General features: G+C 33.0%; 1 protein-coding gene across 1 annotated transcript in view; it reads left to right on the top strand.

The window, feature by feature from the left end:
- Positions 1–2164: 2164 nt before the first annotated feature.
- The window catches only part of SUN3 (Sad1 and UNC84 domain containing 3), a 39764-nt gene continuing 24169 nt past the window's right edge, over positions 2165–17759 (top strand). The window contains 5 exon segments of the mRNA XM_074282730.1: positions 2165–2190; positions 2580–2689; positions 3228–3331; positions 11776–11816; positions 17237–17408. Of these exon segments, the coding sequence (XP_074138831.1) occupies positions 2165–2190; positions 2580–2689; positions 3228–3331; positions 11776–11816; positions 17237–17408 (453 nt within the window).

The following is a 17759-nucleotide window of genomic DNA, read 5'->3' as shown; positions in this document are numbered from 1 at the left end:
ATGGACCCTTTATGAAATTATTTTTATATTTATAATTCTCATGATATATTATTGAATGGGTTTGTCTGAGAGTCTTCAAGTGATAATGTTGTTTCCAACATCATTGGTACTGTCTTTGAGATATGTTAATGGATATCTTTCCTTTTTGGAAAGAAGTATTTATTATTTAGACCTCTATTTCTTTTTTTTTTTTTTCATTTTTCCAAATTATCCCCTCCCTCCCTCCACTGCCTCCCCCCCCCCATGGCAGGTAATCCCATACATTTTACATGTGTTACAATATAACCTAGATACAATATATGTGTGTAAATACCATTTTCTTGTTGCACATTAATTATTAGCTTCCGAAGGTATAAGTAACCTGGGTAGATAGACAGTAGTGCTAACAATTTACATTCGCTTCCCAGTGTTCCTTCTCTGGGTATAATAATTTCTGTCCATCATTGATCAACTGGAAGTGAGTTGGATCTTCTTTATGTTGAAGATTTCCACTTCCATCAGAATACATCCTCATACAGTATTGTTGTTGAAGTGTATAGTGATCTTCTGGTTCTGCTCATTTCACTCAGCAACAGTTGATTTAAGTCTCTCCAAGCCTCTCTGTATTCCTCCTGCTGGTCATTTCTTACAGAGCAACAATATTCCATAACCTTCATATACCACAATTTACCCAACCATTCTCCAATTGATGGACATCCATTCAACTTCCAGTTTCTAGCTACAACAAAAAGAGCTGCCACAAACATTTTGGCACATACAAGACCTCTATTTTTTTAAAGTTTAATAATTTTTTTTTGCTTGTTTGTTTCAGAGACTTTCACAGTGTGCTGCGGTGATGATCAAGGAAACATGGAGAGAGTGAGGGACTGGTTGAATCAGTGAGTGTGTATACTGGAAAGTGAGGAAGTCGGTGAGTGCCAGGGCAAGTGCAGAGCTGGCAAGTTCTAGCTGTGCATTGAGCCCTGGTCCAGGGGAGACTTTGTGTGGGGGCATCAGATCTAGTCTCAAGCATCTCCTCACAATGTGACTACAATCACAACCAGCAATGATAAGAAGTTGTTAATCAGATTTTGGGGCATACTACTTATTTAAACCCTAATTCCTCAATCTAAATCTGCTGTGGGATGAAATTTCTCTCCCTAGTGTCATTTGTGCCTCCCTGGGAGGCCTCTTAAACCAGTCTTTCATAAAAGTCATTACTGAATTGGTGAAGCACCAGCTTTTGAAATCAAGATTTATTAAATGTTTAGATATTTATCTTTTTAGGGCACAGGATTCAGCAGTTTTCATCAACTTCAAGTAGAAGAAAAGGTCCTGCTCCATACACAATTTTCAGTGTTTGAGACTCATTTGAAGTTGGAAGTACACAATTTTGATATAGCATGGTTTGAGTACAAATTTTAACTCTTCCTAAGAGGACAACCTAATGGTTCAGATAGACACATTCAGAGGAGTATGTGTGTGTATGTGTTCCAAAGAAGGAGGGAGAGGGAATGGAGAAATAGGTCTGGTTTTTAGTATGAATTTGTGAAACAAATGCCACCCCCCAGTATTTTGGGGATTAGGCTCAGAATAAAAATCAGAACCTTGTGAAGAATAAACATTCTCTAGGGAGCAGATTGAGACTGAAAATCCTCAAGACAGGCTGTATGGGCCTCAAGAGGCACTTGGCCCATTAGGGAAAACAACATTCCCTTGATGATTTGGGCAATACCCTTCCACTAGAAAGAACTCCAGAAGGTAAGGCTGAGACAGATGCCCCCACTCAAATTCTTCCATAACAGAAGTCCATGTTTAAAGTCATTAGAGGGGAAAGTCAGCCTATAGTGGCCCAGAATGAAGTATAAGGGAGGAAATCTATTCTTTGGTACTCAAGGAAGGGAAATGGCTTACATTTGAAAATAAAGAAAGACTCTCCAAATGGACTTTGATAAAAATAGAGGATGATTTAAAAAAAAAGAATTGGATTATTCCTTGGTTTATTCAGTTATCTAAGACAGGCAATATGGGGGGGGGAGTAGGAAGAAGCTTGGAAAAGTATCAGGCCAGAAAACAATTAAGAAGGCTGTTAATACTTTTCACCAAGCAATCTAGCAGTAGTCACTGTTAATTGAGACATCTCTTCTATAAGGAAAAGCAGAAAAAAGTAGATTTTAGAAAGGTGATGTCAGATGGTGAGGATACCAAGGGGTGGGAAGAAATATTCTGAATTCTAAACTGAAGGGGAAAGCAAATGCCTAAGCAATTGAAAATGATCATAGAATTGAAATTATCAGAAGTCAGATACGTAGGAAGCTCTTAGGTACTAGAGATCAAAACATAGTAAGACAGAGAAAAGACATATCCACGGATTAGCAAACATAACAGCCCAATGTCACAGAAATTAGAAATTACAGCAATTTCTACCTGAGATTGAAAGCTTCTCACATTCTATTCTCTGGGGCCTTCAAGAGCACTGGTGTATAGTCAAGATTACATGCAGAAACAAGTTTACCATTTTAAGAAGATAGAAATTCCATTAATTTAGTCTGAGAGGGTTGGGGGGATAGAGGCACAAATCATAGCAATGTCTAAAATAGGTTTCCAATAATATTGCAACATTGTATTCTTGGTTTTATATTGTTTAGGGAATATTTCTCATGGAAGATTATCCTAAGTGTGATGGTCTTAGCGACTTTTATCTTTATAGGTAAGTTTTAGTTGAATTATAAAAGGTTCTCTAAACCATTGTTTCAAGTCCTAAAGGTGCATAAAAATATGTTTCCAAACAGCATTTGTTCTTCATATGCCCTTCTAACACACACATACACACACAGAGGTTTTTTGGTTTTTGTTGTTTTGGGATTGAAAATTGTATGCTACAGAATTAATATATGAACTTCCCTTAGTATCTTTTAAAAATATGTTGAAATAAAAATGTCTTTCTTTAAAGAATATACACTGCTACTTTGTACAGGATCCACCAAAGCTGAGGGACCCAGAAAAGGTTTCAGACTATGCCATGCAGAATAAGCCACCAAACCTAGTTATGAAATTTATTAATGAATCTCTTATCTACTTTAAAAAACAAGCAGTGTTTAATTCATTCCAATAAAATTATATGGCATTGTGTTTTTTGAATAATTTTACATATTAGTCCTATTAGTTTCCTACTATTACAGGCTGTACAAGTTAGTAGATAATAATTCAGCTCTGTGGTAACAAATTTGTTTTTGTATGATTAACAGGATTGCATGATAGTGAAAAACTCAGAAGTACAGGGTTATCTCACATACCCAGGCAATTATATGAACTTTCTGCGGATTATGGTTCTAAACTCTACAATTATCAGGTAACATTTATATTAAAATTTTTTTTTAAATACATGTGTAAAATCAACATTTATCATAAAACCAGATAGGTTTGTAAAATATTTTGTTTTACATCCACCAACATAATTTGATATCTTCTTGTTTGAAGGTTATATGTTTTCTTTTTAAAAGCTATTCTAGCTTTAGATCTTATTTATATACTTCAGTCAATTAAGAAAATGAAATGTCACATTTTTAAACTTTTCTACCTTTGTTTCTATAGCCTTATTACTTATATAGTGCTTACTTACTTACTAAGGAAAATCTTAATTTTTGTTCTATTTTTTTTCTTTTTTTTTTTTTTATAACCTAAACGTTCTTAGTACCTATATTGTTTAGTTGCAGAAAATTTCCTGAAAGTCAATGATTCTTGTATTTATAAATTTTCTTAAATTTAATAACATAAAAGTCCTAATTTGTATTTTTGTTTATTTAGATTGATTTTGGGGGGGGTATTGAACTACATTTATCAAAGTAAAGTTTTATTTTGTATGAAATTGTCAAACTAATTGATGGCATCATATAATCACTATAGTTTTTTCTATGTGAAATCAGATGATGGCAGGGATCATGACCAATCACCAACTGACCCATGACCAACTTCCAAAGGTTCATTGATGACAAAGCTTCAGCAACTATAATACTCATTTTCTCTCCTTCATTCTCTGTCCCTGTATTCCCCCTTACAACCTTAGATATACAAGTTTAGGCAGTCATTTATAAAATAATCAAGCTAGAAGGGAACTTTTCATTTTATGAGGGAGAACACTGAAGTGAAAGAAAGTAACTTGCTCAAGATTAGTAGTAGAAGCCTGAACCCAGATTGCCTGGATCTTCTGATTCCAATTCCAGAACTCCTTCCATTGTATTGTCCCTGCTGTCCATAGTTAAAATAAGTTGGAATGTTTGTGTAGAGATATTAGATAAAGCACATCACAAAGAAGCCCAATTGTGTTTTTAATGAAATACTTCAAGCAAGGCTCTTGGCCTTAAATCTATGCTCATTCAAAGTGGTTTGCATTTATGTGAAATTTCCTTTTATATTATGCTATATATTAATGTGATATGGAAGATAGAAAACTAGCTGTCTTGGGAGATCTTTTCCAAGAATGATAATATTGATCTGTTCACTTTTTCCAAGACTATAGGTGGAAAGAAAGTTCTCTATACCAGTAAAATCACAAAAATAGACCAAACTAATTCCAGAGATGTAATTTCTGAGAAAATAAGATATTTTACTAGCCTGTATCTTTGTTTGTTACAGATAATCCACGTATAATAATCTTCTTGTCAATACAGTATTTAAGAGACCAGCTGATAAAGTTTTCTGAAATTCTAAATTTATTCATTTGTTTCTTGGCACTTTGGAAAAGTTGAAGTGGCCATATTGAAGACTACTTTATCATAAGGGAAAGTTTTTCTTAACATTGTTTTGTCTTAAGAAGCATTATAAGTATATAAAATGAACAAGAAAGTGAAACTAAAGAGTTTATCTCTGATTTCTCTGATTCTGTGTGTTGTATTCTCCATAGCAAAATTAGTTATCAATTCTTTTATTTATTCAATTTTTTCCCCTAAGGACATGATATATTTAGAAATTTAAAGAGAATTAGCAAAAAAAAAACACTTGAAACAATAGTTTGTATAAAGTATCCAGATATACAAATTGAAAGTATTTATGAATTATAATAGTGGCAGAATTCACGAATAAAATAAAAATGGAAATGTCACTCAAAATAACTACAAAATTACAAAAATGTTTAGGAGGCAAATCTACTATAGTATATTCCCATAGTATTCCCTAGTTTGTTTTTAAAATATGTTTATTTTCCTCAGTTAAATATAAAATAATTTTTATATTTGTTTTTAAAAAATTTTCAGATGAAGAAATTAAAACCATTTCTAGTCATATGAAAAGGTGCTCTAAATCACTATTGATCAGAGAAATGAAAATTAAAACAACTCTGAGATATCACAACATACCTCTCAGATTGGCTAAGATGACTGGAAAAGAATGACAAATGTTGGAAGGGATGTGGGAAACCTGGACACTAATATATTGTTGATAGAGTTGTGAACTGATCCAATCATTCTGGAAAACAATTTGGAACTATACCCACAGTTATCAAATTGTGCATACCCTTTGGTCTAGCAGTGTTTCTACTGGGCTTATATCTTTCTTAAAGGAGAGACAGGGACCCACATGTGCAAAAATGTTTGTGGCAGCCCTTTTTGTAGTGGCTAGAAACTGCAAACTGAGCGGATGCCCATCATTTGGACAATGGCTGAATAAGTTATGTGATATAATTGATATAGAATATTATTATTCTGTAAGAAACAATCAGCAGGATGATTTCAGAGAGAGTTGGAGAGACTTACATGAACCTGATGCTAAATGAAATAAGCAGAACCAGGAGATCACTGTACATGGATGGCAACAGGATTATATGATGATCAGTTCTGATAGGTGTGGCTCTCTTCAACAATGAGATGATTTAGACCAGTTCCTATGATCTTATAAGGAAGAGAACTATTTACAGTCAAAAAGAGGACTGTGTAGTTCACAACATAGCATTTTCACTCTTTTTGTTGTTGTTTCCTTGCATTTTATTTTCTTTCTCATTTTTTCCTGATTGATTTTTTCACATGCAGCAAGATAATTGTATAAATATGTATGCATATATTGGATTTAACAGATATTTCAACTATGTTTAACATATATTGGATTACTTGCCATCTAGGGGAGGGATTTGGGAAATTGGAACACAAAGTTTTGTAAGGGTTAATGTTGAAAAATTATCCATGCATATGTTTTGAAAATAAAAAGCCTTAATAAAAAATAAAAATAAATAAAAATTTAAGTTCCAGATTCTCCCCTTCCCCCCCACATTGAGAAGGTCCATGTGGAGTTGTGCAAAGTATTTCCATAAAAGTTATATTGCAAAAGAAAATATAAATCTTCTCCCCTCCAAAAAAAAATCCTCAAGAAAAAAGTTTTAAAAACTATGCTTTAATCTGTATTCAGACACAATCAATTCTTTCTGTGGATAAAATTTTTCATCATAAATCATTCGAGTCATTTTGTATCATTAAATTGTGAGAATAGCAAAGTCATTAATAGTTGATCATCCCACAATTACTATATATATAGTATATTTCACTTTGCTTGAACTCTTAGAAGACTTTCCAGGTTTTTCTGATAGTATCTTGCTCATCCTTTCTTATAGAACAATAATATTCCTTCATAATCACATAAAATTTTTTTCAACCATTCTCCAACTGATGGGCATTTCATCAGTTTCCAATTCTTTGTCCTAAAAAAAGAGCTACTATAAATATTTTTATATGTATAGGTTCTTTTCCTTTAAAAAAAAATCTCTTTTTGGGATTCAATCCTAGTAATAGTATTATTACAACAAAGTATATGCATGATTTCATACTTTTTGGACATAGACCATATTTTTTGATCATTTATCAATTGGGGAATGGTTCTCATATTTTCTTTTTCTTTTTTTTTTGCGTTAATGCAGAAAAATAGATGACATGGCAGTGTAATTAGGGAATTTGCTATTTGACTAATTAACCTCAAAGAGCTAAATTTTAGAAGTTTCTTTTAGAGCTCTATTTCTTTTTCCATTTATTTTTTTTCATTGACTTAGATAAAAACATTTCATATGCTTTTCAAATAATTAGATGATATGAATTTAAATTTATTTTTTAATTAACATTCCAAAAGATCTCAATATGTTAGAATGATGGGTTAAATCAGAGATGTAATTGAATAGGGATAGAAGCAAAGTCTTAAATTTAATGTTTCAAAAAGATAAGATGGGAGAGAAACAAAAATTTGGGAGCTTTAAGTCAATGAGTCAACAATATGATGTAGCATCCAAAAAACTATTGCAGTCTTAAACTTAACACAGCTTACAACTTCTTTGGGCTTCAGTTGCCTTGTTTTTTAAATGAAAGGGTTAATTTAAGTGATTTTAAAATTTCTTTCTAGCTCTAAATCTATGAGTTAAAAGAAATATAATTTTCAAAGCAAGAGAAGTGATGTCTTGCTGCATTTTTTGATAATCAGACCATATCTAAAATACTGTATTTATTCACAAGTATCCAGTTTAAAGTAGACATTGACAAGCAAGTTATTTGTACAGAGGGAGGGGACCAAAATGTTTAGATGAATTTGCAAACAATGGCATTTGAAAACTGGTTGAAAGAACTGGGGATGGTTAACTTGAAGAAAAGAAATTATGCAGATCATTGGTTGGTTGTTTGGTTTTTCCCAGATTAGAAAAGGTTTTCACAAGGAAAAAGGCTTAAATTCATTCCATTTGACTCCAAATAAGAGATAATTGGGACCTATTGGTAAAAGTTTTAACAAAGGAAATTTTAGCTCAAAAACGACAGTTTTCTAACATTTTGGGCTCTTCAAAATTAAATGAGATACCTTATTTAGTAATTGAGTTTGCAGTCAATAGGGGTATTCAAATAGACTGGATAATCAATTCAAAATAGAAGAAATTCATGGTTTTGGCAGTGATTGGACTAAATGACTCTGACCTAATTCTAACATAAGACACAATCATAAACTCTTAGATTCCATAAATATGATATGAATATTTTCTGTACAACTATTTATTGTAACAAGATTTGATTAAGATATTGAAGATGCCTTATGAATTACTAAATAACAGTATATAAATTTTTGTTAAATATGTCAGGTATATCCCTTGAAAAAATAATTATATTTCAGTACATCACCTCCTCAAACTTCCCATATCTTCTCCTCTTCCTGCACATTCAGTTGAGAACCTTGTCTCATATTTCACAAAAATTTGAGACCATTTTCAGAGACCTTCCTCATCTTGCATCATTTAGATGCCTTCTGCCATTACCTCCTTCATTTCTATCTCACTTGAAACATGAGATTGCCAAGACAAATCATTCTACAACTTCATTCTATCCTATTTTCTCTGGATAACCATTTCTATCATCTCTAATCATTCTCTTGTCTACTAACTGCCTCCTTACTGCCTACAAACATGCCCATATCACCCCATTGTCAAAAAACTCTGCAGTTGATCTATCCTTCCTCACTAGCTACTATTTTATATTTCTCCTCACTTTTGTGGCTAACCTCCTTATGAACATCATCTTTCTTTTCTCTCTCAAGTTAATTCTCTGCATTCTAGCTTCTGATGTCATCATTGAACTGAAACTGCTCTTTCCAACATTATCAGTGATTTAATTGCTAATCATCCTTCTTAGTCTGTGGGCAGTTTTTGACACTTGATCATTCTCTTTAATACTTCCCTAAGTTTTTCTGATAATACTCTTATAATGCTCTTATCTGTCTGACCAGTTTTTCCCAGTCTTCTTTGATAAATTTTCATTTAAGTCATTTTCACCAACTATAGGTATTCCAGAGGGCTCTGTGCTATGCCTTTTCTTCTCCCTCTATACTATTTTACTTGCTGATCTCATCAGCCACCATGGCTTCAATTATCATCTCTATGGTGAGGTTCTCAGTTCTATTTATCCAGTCCTAACTTCTCCTGCCCTCCAGTCTTACAATTTTAACTGCCTATTAAATATCTCAAATTGGATATTATAAACATATTAAACTCAACATGTCCCAAGTTATATTCCTTATGTTTTCCTTTCAAGCCTTTCAACCATCCTCCTAGTCTCCTAGGCTCAGAACCTAGTTGTCATCCTGGACTCTTCCATCTTTCACACACCTAATATCCAAACATTTGCTATCAGTTCTTGTAACCTCATTCATGTATCTCTCCTCCTCTTCTCTGACTGAAACACTCTGGTTCAGGCCTTTCTTCTTGGGCAATTGCAATGATTTAAGTGCTTGTTATTCTCCTTGCTACCAGTCTCCCCACTCCAATCCATCCTCCACTCAGTTGTCGAAGTGATCTTCCTAAATCTGCTCTTTTCATTTCCATATTCAATAAACTTTATTGGCTCCCTATTACCTCAAATATCAACTATAAGACCTGTTTAGCATTGAAAGCCCTTTATAACTTCATTTCCCTCTTCCTTTTCTGGACTTCCTACTTTCATATCTTATTCTCATTCAGGCATTTTGTGATTTTGTGTGCTTTTCCTACTACATGATACTCTTATCTTCTAGCTCCAAAATTTTCACTGTCTTTCATGCCTGCAGTGGAAAATCTCATATCTGTCTCTCAGCTTCCCTAGCTTCCTTCAAGTATCTGATAAAGTCCCACTTGCTGTGAGAAACTTTTCCTAGTCCTCCATAATCTTAATTGTTGTTTATTCTTAAAGAGGACCAAGACATAAGGGAGGTGATGCCATAACATGCAATTGGATTTAAGTGAGGGAGGGCTGTGCAAGGTCACTTGCCTCACTTTTCTCTCCAGAGCCAGCTGGCTCCAGTGGCCAGATATAGATCAGTATGACTGGAGATGGCTCTAGATGAAACACCTTTCCTCTGAATACTACCTCAACTTATCCTATAACTATTTGGTTCATACACAGTTGTTTGCATGTTTTACTCCAATTAGAATGTGAGTTCCTTTAGACAAAAAAGGAACTTTTGCCTTTCTATGCCTTTCTGGCACTTAGCACAATGTCTGGTACATAGTTAAAAATAAACAATAGCTGACTTCTAGTAGAGTAACATTAATTTCATATAGCAAAATCCTGTTAAGTCCTATAAGACTGCTATATAGCCTTTATACTGAATAATCTTAGAAATTCCTTACCCCTTAATTTTTTTTTAAATTATAGCTTTTTATTGACAGGACATATGCATGGGTAGTTTTTACAACATTGTCCCTTCTACTCACTTCTGTTCCAACTTTTCCCTTCCCTCCCTCCACCCCCTCCCCTAAATGGAGGCCATCTTACACATGTTAAATGTGTTAAAGTATATTCTAGATACAATATATGTGTGCAAATCCAAACAGTTCTCTTGTTGCACAAGAAAAATTAGATTCAGAAGGTAAAAATAACCTGGAAAGAAAAACAAAAATGCAAGTAGTCCACATTTATTTCCCAGTGTTCCTTCTCTGGGTGTAGCTGATTCTGTCCATCACCGAACAATTGGAACTGAATTAGATCTTCTCTTTGTTGAAGATATCCACTTCCATCAGAATACATCCTCATACAGTATTGTTGTTGAAGTGTATAATGATCTCCTGGTTCTGCTCATTTCACTTAGCATCATAGCATCAGTTCATGTAAGTCTCTCCAAGCTTCTCTGTATTCATCCTTCTGGTCATTTTTTACAGAACAATAATATTCCATAAGATACATATACCACAATTTACCCAACCATTCTCCAGTTAATGGGCATCTATTCATTTTCCAGTTTCTAGCCACTATAAAAAGGGCTGCCACAAACATTTTGGCACATACAGGTCCCTTTCCCTTCTTTAATATCTCTTTGGGATATAAGCCCAGTAGAAACACTGATGGATCAAAGGGTATGCACAGTTTGATAACTTTTTGAGCATAATTCCAAATTGCTCTCCAGAATGGTTGGATCTATTAACAACTCCACCAATAATGCATCAATGTCCCAGTTTTCCCATATCCCCTCCAACATTCATCACTATCTTTTCCTGTCATCTTAACCAACCTGACAGGTGTATAGTGGTATCTCAAAGTTGTCTTAATTTTTATTTCTCTGATCAATAGTGATTTAGAACACCCTTTCATATGAGTAGAAATAGTTTCAATTTCATCATCTGAGTCTGTTCACATCCTTTGACCATTTATCAATTGGAGAATGACTTGATTTTTTATAAATTAGAGTCAATTCTCTATATATTTTGGAAATGAGACCTTAATCAGAACCTTTAACTGTAAAAATGTTTTCCCAGTTTGTGGCTTCCCTTCTAATTTTGTTTGCATTAGTTTTGTTTGTACAAAGGCTTCTTAATTTGATGTAATGAACATTTTCTATTTTGTGATCAATAATGATCTCTAGTTCTTCTTTGGTCACAAATTCCTTCCTCCTCCTCCACAAGTTTGAGAGATAAACTATCCTATGTTCCTAATTCATTTATAATCTTGTTCTTTATGCCTAAATCATGAACCTATTTTGATCTTATCTCAGTGTTAAGTGTGGGTCTATGCCTAGTCTCTGCCATACTAATTTCCAGTTTTCCCAGCAATTTTTGTCAAATAGTGAATTCTTATCCTCAAAGTTGGGATCTTTTACCCCTTATTTTTTTTTTAACTCTTTCAATATTGGTAGCTATAACTTTCATCTGTCTTAAATATATATTCTTCATAATACATAGAAACCTGGAACACAGTAGATGTATCAAAAGTGTATCACTGAATGATGTGGATTTCATGCAAACACATTTTTGTAAATAATTAGCTCTGAATGGGGAGATCTCACTATCATTTGATCAACCTGCTTTTTTTCTTATAGACCAGAATTCGTTTGTCTAAAAGCAAAATGGAGCTTCTAAAGTGAGTAGTAGTTGTTGTTCCTGTTGTATATGTTTTACTATTTTGTTAAATAGTATCTTTGGGGTGATTTATGGGATACATATGTATTTAATATAAAATATATTTAATTTCCAAATGTTTTCCTCATGCCAACCAAGATCATATTTTTTCTTTCTTTCACATTTTAAAAATTTAATTAATTAGACTCTTTTACTTGGAAGGAATCCTGGTGACTAGTTCAAACCCCTCATTTGAAAGAAGAGGAAATCAAAATCCAGAGAGTGAGTTGGTCATATTCGCATAGTAAAGCAGTAATAAAACCTGGAAGAAAACCCAGAACTTAACTCTACAAAATAATCTTAGTATAGTTACTCCTCAAATTATAAGCATTTAAAAGACTGTTTTATTCATTCAAATGGCATATTGCACGTTATCTCATTTCCACATCCCTGAGACCCCTTTGTCTCCATCATTATGCTCATTTATTTCATGGAGCAAAGAAGTTGTCCTAAATCAGTGGCATCTTAAAGGCCTGCTATGGGTGGCTGACTGATCCAAAGTACCTCACTCATCTCCCTTCTCTTTAGAAGAATCTTGCACATGTTTTAGTATATTTTTTTTCTTCTACTTCATCAGCTACTTTCATTCTATCTCACATATATGTATACATTTTCTTTTACTCCTTCCTTCCTCTCTTCTTCCTAAGAAAACCTCTCAACTTTTCCCTACTTCATTACTTTCTTCTCTCTTCATTCTATTTATGGCTTAAAAATGTCATAAACTACACCTAATAATTCCCTTTCCCCAATATACACAAAACCCAGCACAAAGTATTTTTTATACATATAGTAGTGGTGTTGTCACAACAGAACTTCCATTAGAAGCAAGAAAAGCCACTTAGTAGATACCTGTGACTTAGAGACTTAGAGACAAAGTAGGCTATGGGAACAGACACAAGTCTAATACTGGGCATCAAGTAAGTCTTCTAGCAGGGAGGTAGAACATATTTTCAGGAAATCATTCAACAGATCATAGCACAGCTCCACCTATCTAATTCACATCTGGGAGACCTGATAATTAGAAAGGAACAATAGAATTTGGAGTTTTTAGGTAGGTCTTTGGGTCTAGAGATAATGGGGAGGGAAGTACTGAGGTACTGGGTGGGCAAGATTTCAGGAACAAGTAAACAAGATAGGAGCTCAGATAATGGACACAAAGAACTAGAGTCCAATTTTTGGAATCAGGATTCAAGGCCAGAACAAGACCAAAAGTATTAAGACTGAACTTTGGATCCAAGGTTCCCTATATTTCTCCTATTATAGGTCAAATTAGTCTTAAACACTGGGAACAGGTTGTGTCTGAAAGTAGGGGATAAGTGTTACCAACTAGCTATATCAAAGGTAAGAAAAAAGAATTTAAAAAATATATATATTTTTAAAAATATTTAACCCAATTACATTCAAAACAAATTTTTTTGTTTCTAAAGTTTTTGAGTTCTATGTTCTCTCCCTTATCCCCACCCACAATTAAGAAACCAAATGTGAAGGTATGCAAAACATTTCCATAAAAGTCAAGTTGTGAAAGAAAACATGGATCTTCCACCATAATGAAAATAAAAACCCTTAAGAAAAATTAAATTCATATGAAAGAAAGACACACAGAGACATAGACAGACAGATACAAGTAGGAAGGAAAGAGAATACTTCAATCTGTATTCAAACCCAGTCCTTCAGAGTAATCATAGATGATTGGGCTACTGAGAATAGCAAAGTCATTTATAGCTGGTCATTCCAGAACATTCTATTCATTCTTTCTTAGAATTAGCCGGAATCAGTATAAGCAAAAGTCTTTATTCTTGTTCTTTTAGGGTCTCTCTCAGGAGATTAGATATAGGAATCTCTCCACTCTCTCCACCGCCAAACAATGACCCTCCTCCCCCTACTCCACCCACTAATCTCACTTCCCCTTCTTTGTCCACACCCACCGATCTAGCCAGCACAGAATAGTTAAGTAGGGTCATCCTCCAAACATGTTAATAGAGAATCTTCCAATTGGTAATTAGGCTTAAGTGCTAGGTTACCTTGCATCTGCTCAGTTGTAGCCCTTTACAATATATAATACATTTCACTTTCTTCATGGAGGACTTTCCAGATTATTATTATTTTTTTTTTTTAGAGCATTCGGCTCATAATTTCCCCTAATATTCTATGATAGTCACATAACACAATTTATTCAGCTATTCTTCAATTGATGGACATCCCTTCAATTTCTAATTTTTTTTGCCCTGAGAAGAAGAGAGGTTCTATGAATATTCTTGTACATACAGATCATTTTCCTTTTGTTGTTTTTTTTCCAATTCATTTTTGGTATTCATGTCTAGTAGTGGTATTATTAAGTCAAAGAATAGGAATGAATTTGTAGCCCTTTGGACACAGATCATATCTTTTGATAATTTATCAATTGGAGCATAGTTCTTATCTTTTTTACAAATTTATCTCATTTCTCTCTGTTTAAGAAATGAAGCCTTATCAGAGAAATTTGCTTTGAAAACTTTTTTACAATTACTCTTGCTAAATGTATTTCTCTCCCATTTATTCTCCCTTTCCTTTCACCCTTTTCCTCTTCAAAAGTATTTTGCTACTAACCATTTTCTCCCTAATATGCCCTCCTTTTTTTTTTTTTTATTACACTCCCCCCCTTCTCATATCTCATTTCCTTCCTATTTTCCTGCAAGGTAAGATAGATTTCTACACCCCCTATTGAATATATATTCCTATTTGAGCCAATTCTGATGAGAATAAGGTTCGCTCACTTCCCTTCTTTTCCCTTTCTTTCCCTGTACTGTAAAAGTTTTTTCATGCTTCTTCTTTTATGACATTATTTGGACCATTCCACTTCTCTCTTTCCCTTCCAGTATATTCCTCTCTCCTTAATTTTATCATTTTTTAAAAAAAGATATTATCAACATGTCTTTAAAAAGACATATTCAACTACATCTGTACCTTCCACTTCATATATAATCCTTCTAACTGCCATAATAATGAGAAAGTTCTAATGAGTTATAAATACTCATCCTCCCATGTAGAAATCTAAACAGGTAAATATTATGAAGTCTCTTATATCACTTTCCTGATTATCTCCTCCTGCTTCTCCAGAGTCCTGTATTTGAAAATCAAATTTTTCATTCAGCTAGTGAAAAACATAAATTTATTACATGTAATAAAGAATCATTGAGCTCTGAAGTTCTTGAAAATACCCCAAAGTGCAATTTTGAATATCTATGAAAGTTTCTAACTCTTGATCCTTTGTAATCACACCTGCCTTTCTTCAAGAACCAGTATTTACAATAATTTTTTTAAAAATTAAATTGTTTTACTGTTTTTTTATGTTAATAGAATTTATGGCAGTATTTTTTTCTATTGTTCTTCATTGCAAATATGTAATGTTTTAGATATGTTAAGGATTAAGCAAACTATTGGCAACCTAACCATTAATGCCATTTCCCAAAATATAGGCTTCCAAATACATTTTTGGAGCATAGACTATTTGTAAATCATGGAATATTTGGACATTTCTGCATGTTTTTGGAAAAAGTTCACTTAAGTATTGAGTTATATTTTGAGGATTAATCATCACATTGAAATGATGTTAATCAAGAAAAAATAACAACATTCAATTTCCTGATTGCCTTGCATTAGTAGTTTAATAGAAATAATCTATACCTTCTCTTCCAGATATATGATTCTATGATCTATAAATATGTCTGTGACTGGCTACCTCAATTACTTTGAGCATTATACAAATGATTTTGATACCACTGTTAAACAATATACTCTGTTCAAGGACTATAGGTTGAACCTGATCCTAGCAACAGGACAATATGGGGTGAAAGAATATTGAGGAGACAATGCAGATTTATAATCAATACCAGAAAAACTAGATATTAATGGTATATAGGCAGTTGTCATCTTCATATTTGATGGATAGCTTATAACAATGCTCTATATTTGAATAACTTTAAACTTGGATAACATGTTATCTCATTTCGTCTTCCCAATATATTTATAATATGGGTAAAATATTATTATTCTACTTAATGGGAAACTGAGACACAGGTAAATGGATTGTCTAACGTCACATGGTGAATCATTGCGGAGAGGGTTAGGTCTTAGAGCCATGTATCCTAGTCCAGTACTACTTCTACTTCAGACCTAAATCACTGTCCAGGACAAAAATTTGTCCTTTTCTATTTTAGAACACTATATATTATTAAAGTCTTTCATTAGAGAGATGTAATGTGATCCTATAGAATTATGAAATTCCAAAAATAGAAGAAAGCCTACTTATTACATGGTCCAGCTATACTTTAACATTAAATTTAAAGAAGGACTTTTTTCTCTTGTACAAAGAAAATTATTAGTGTCTCGAGACAGGTACTTATTGAAAGTTGTTTTCCTCAAAAGAATAATAATGTTTATAAGGGAATCATACTGTTTAGTCTATTGGAAAGATTCACAAGGCAGTCAGAATCTTAGGCTTAACTCCCAATTCCTTTAAATGTTAAGTAGTTGGAAAGAAAATGTCATATAAAAATAATCATTTTAATTTGTAATCTCCTAGGATTGGAGTATCCCCTACTCAACATGCAAATTATAAGACATTTATAATTTAGTCTTAGTTGTCAGAGAATCAGAGAGATGGTAAGTGGGATTACTCACAGTCACAAAGCCTGTCAAAGGTATGGTCAAAGGCTCCTGAAGGGCAAATGTGAAATGTAAAATTTGAACCTGGATCTTTCTGGCTCTTTTATCACTCACAACAATTTGCTCCTCTCTACTTATAACTCCTAGTTCCTAATAAAATATAACAATTTAACATTTTGTTTTGTTCTATGATGAACATGGAAGAGAGAATCCCCAACTTTTAAATGAATTTTAGACTTTTGAACTAGAGGGAATCTTTAGAGGCAAGTTAATTTAACCCCTTCACTTTATACAGGAAAAAATTGAGGCACAGAAAAGTTAAGTGGCTTTTCTAGGTTATATAGCTAGTTAGTGGCATAACTGAGATTTAGACTCAGATAGTTCAAATTCTCTTTTCATTATATTGTGCTGCTAGGAACAGGAAAATTACTGGAAAATGCTTAAAAGCACACCAACAGTAGCATCTGTCAGAGCTATAGTGTCTTAGAACTTGATTCTTAAGCCAATTAATTCTCCATTTGTTCTCTATTCTCTTCTCTCTCTGAAACATTCTTCTCTACTATGTTAATACCTATATTGTAACTATTATATTAATCTTGTTTATACACATATTAAGTACTTAGATTTATGGCATATTGAAACAACAATAGTAATTTAGTGAAATAAGAAAATATGGGTGATCTTTTACAAAGACCCTTTCTCCTTCTTAATCAATTTTCCATTTTTTTTTTTTAACAGGAAGGGAAGGCACTATTTGGAAAACAATTCCCAAGAAATTCTATCCCTGATTAAACAGATAAATATCCTGAAGGCTATACTTAAAGATATAAAAAACCAATTGGACAACTTTGTTCTGAATGCTAATACAGATGCCTTTGGAGAGCAGGATGACTCAGATATTACTGATGAGGCAAGAACGGATTTGGGGTTCTGTTTGTTATTTTTAAAATAATTCAATGTATGAAATAATTGTATTAATGCCAAATCAGGTTTGTCTTTGTTTGTTTTTGTTTTTTGTTTTTAACTGATTTCTTTTTTATTTTCATATTATTTTTTTATTATAGCTTTATATATATAAAATATCTGCATGAGTAATTTTTCAACATAGACCCTTGCAAAAATTTCTATTTCAACTTTTCCTCTCCTTCCCTCTACTCCCTCTCCTAGATGGAAGGTAGTCCCATACATGTTAAATATGTAAAAGCATATGTTAAATACAGTATATATATATATATATATATATATATATATATATATATAT

The sequence above is a fragment of the Sminthopsis crassicaudata genome, chromosome 1, assembly GCF_048593235.1.
Source record: "Sminthopsis crassicaudata isolate SCR6 chromosome 1, ASM4859323v1, whole genome shotgun sequence".
Lineage (NCBI taxonomy): Eukaryota > Metazoa > Chordata > Mammalia > Dasyuromorphia > Dasyuridae > Sminthopsis > Sminthopsis crassicaudata.
Note: the sequence above shows the minus strand (reverse complement) of the source record. Positions and strands in the feature narration are given on the sequence as shown.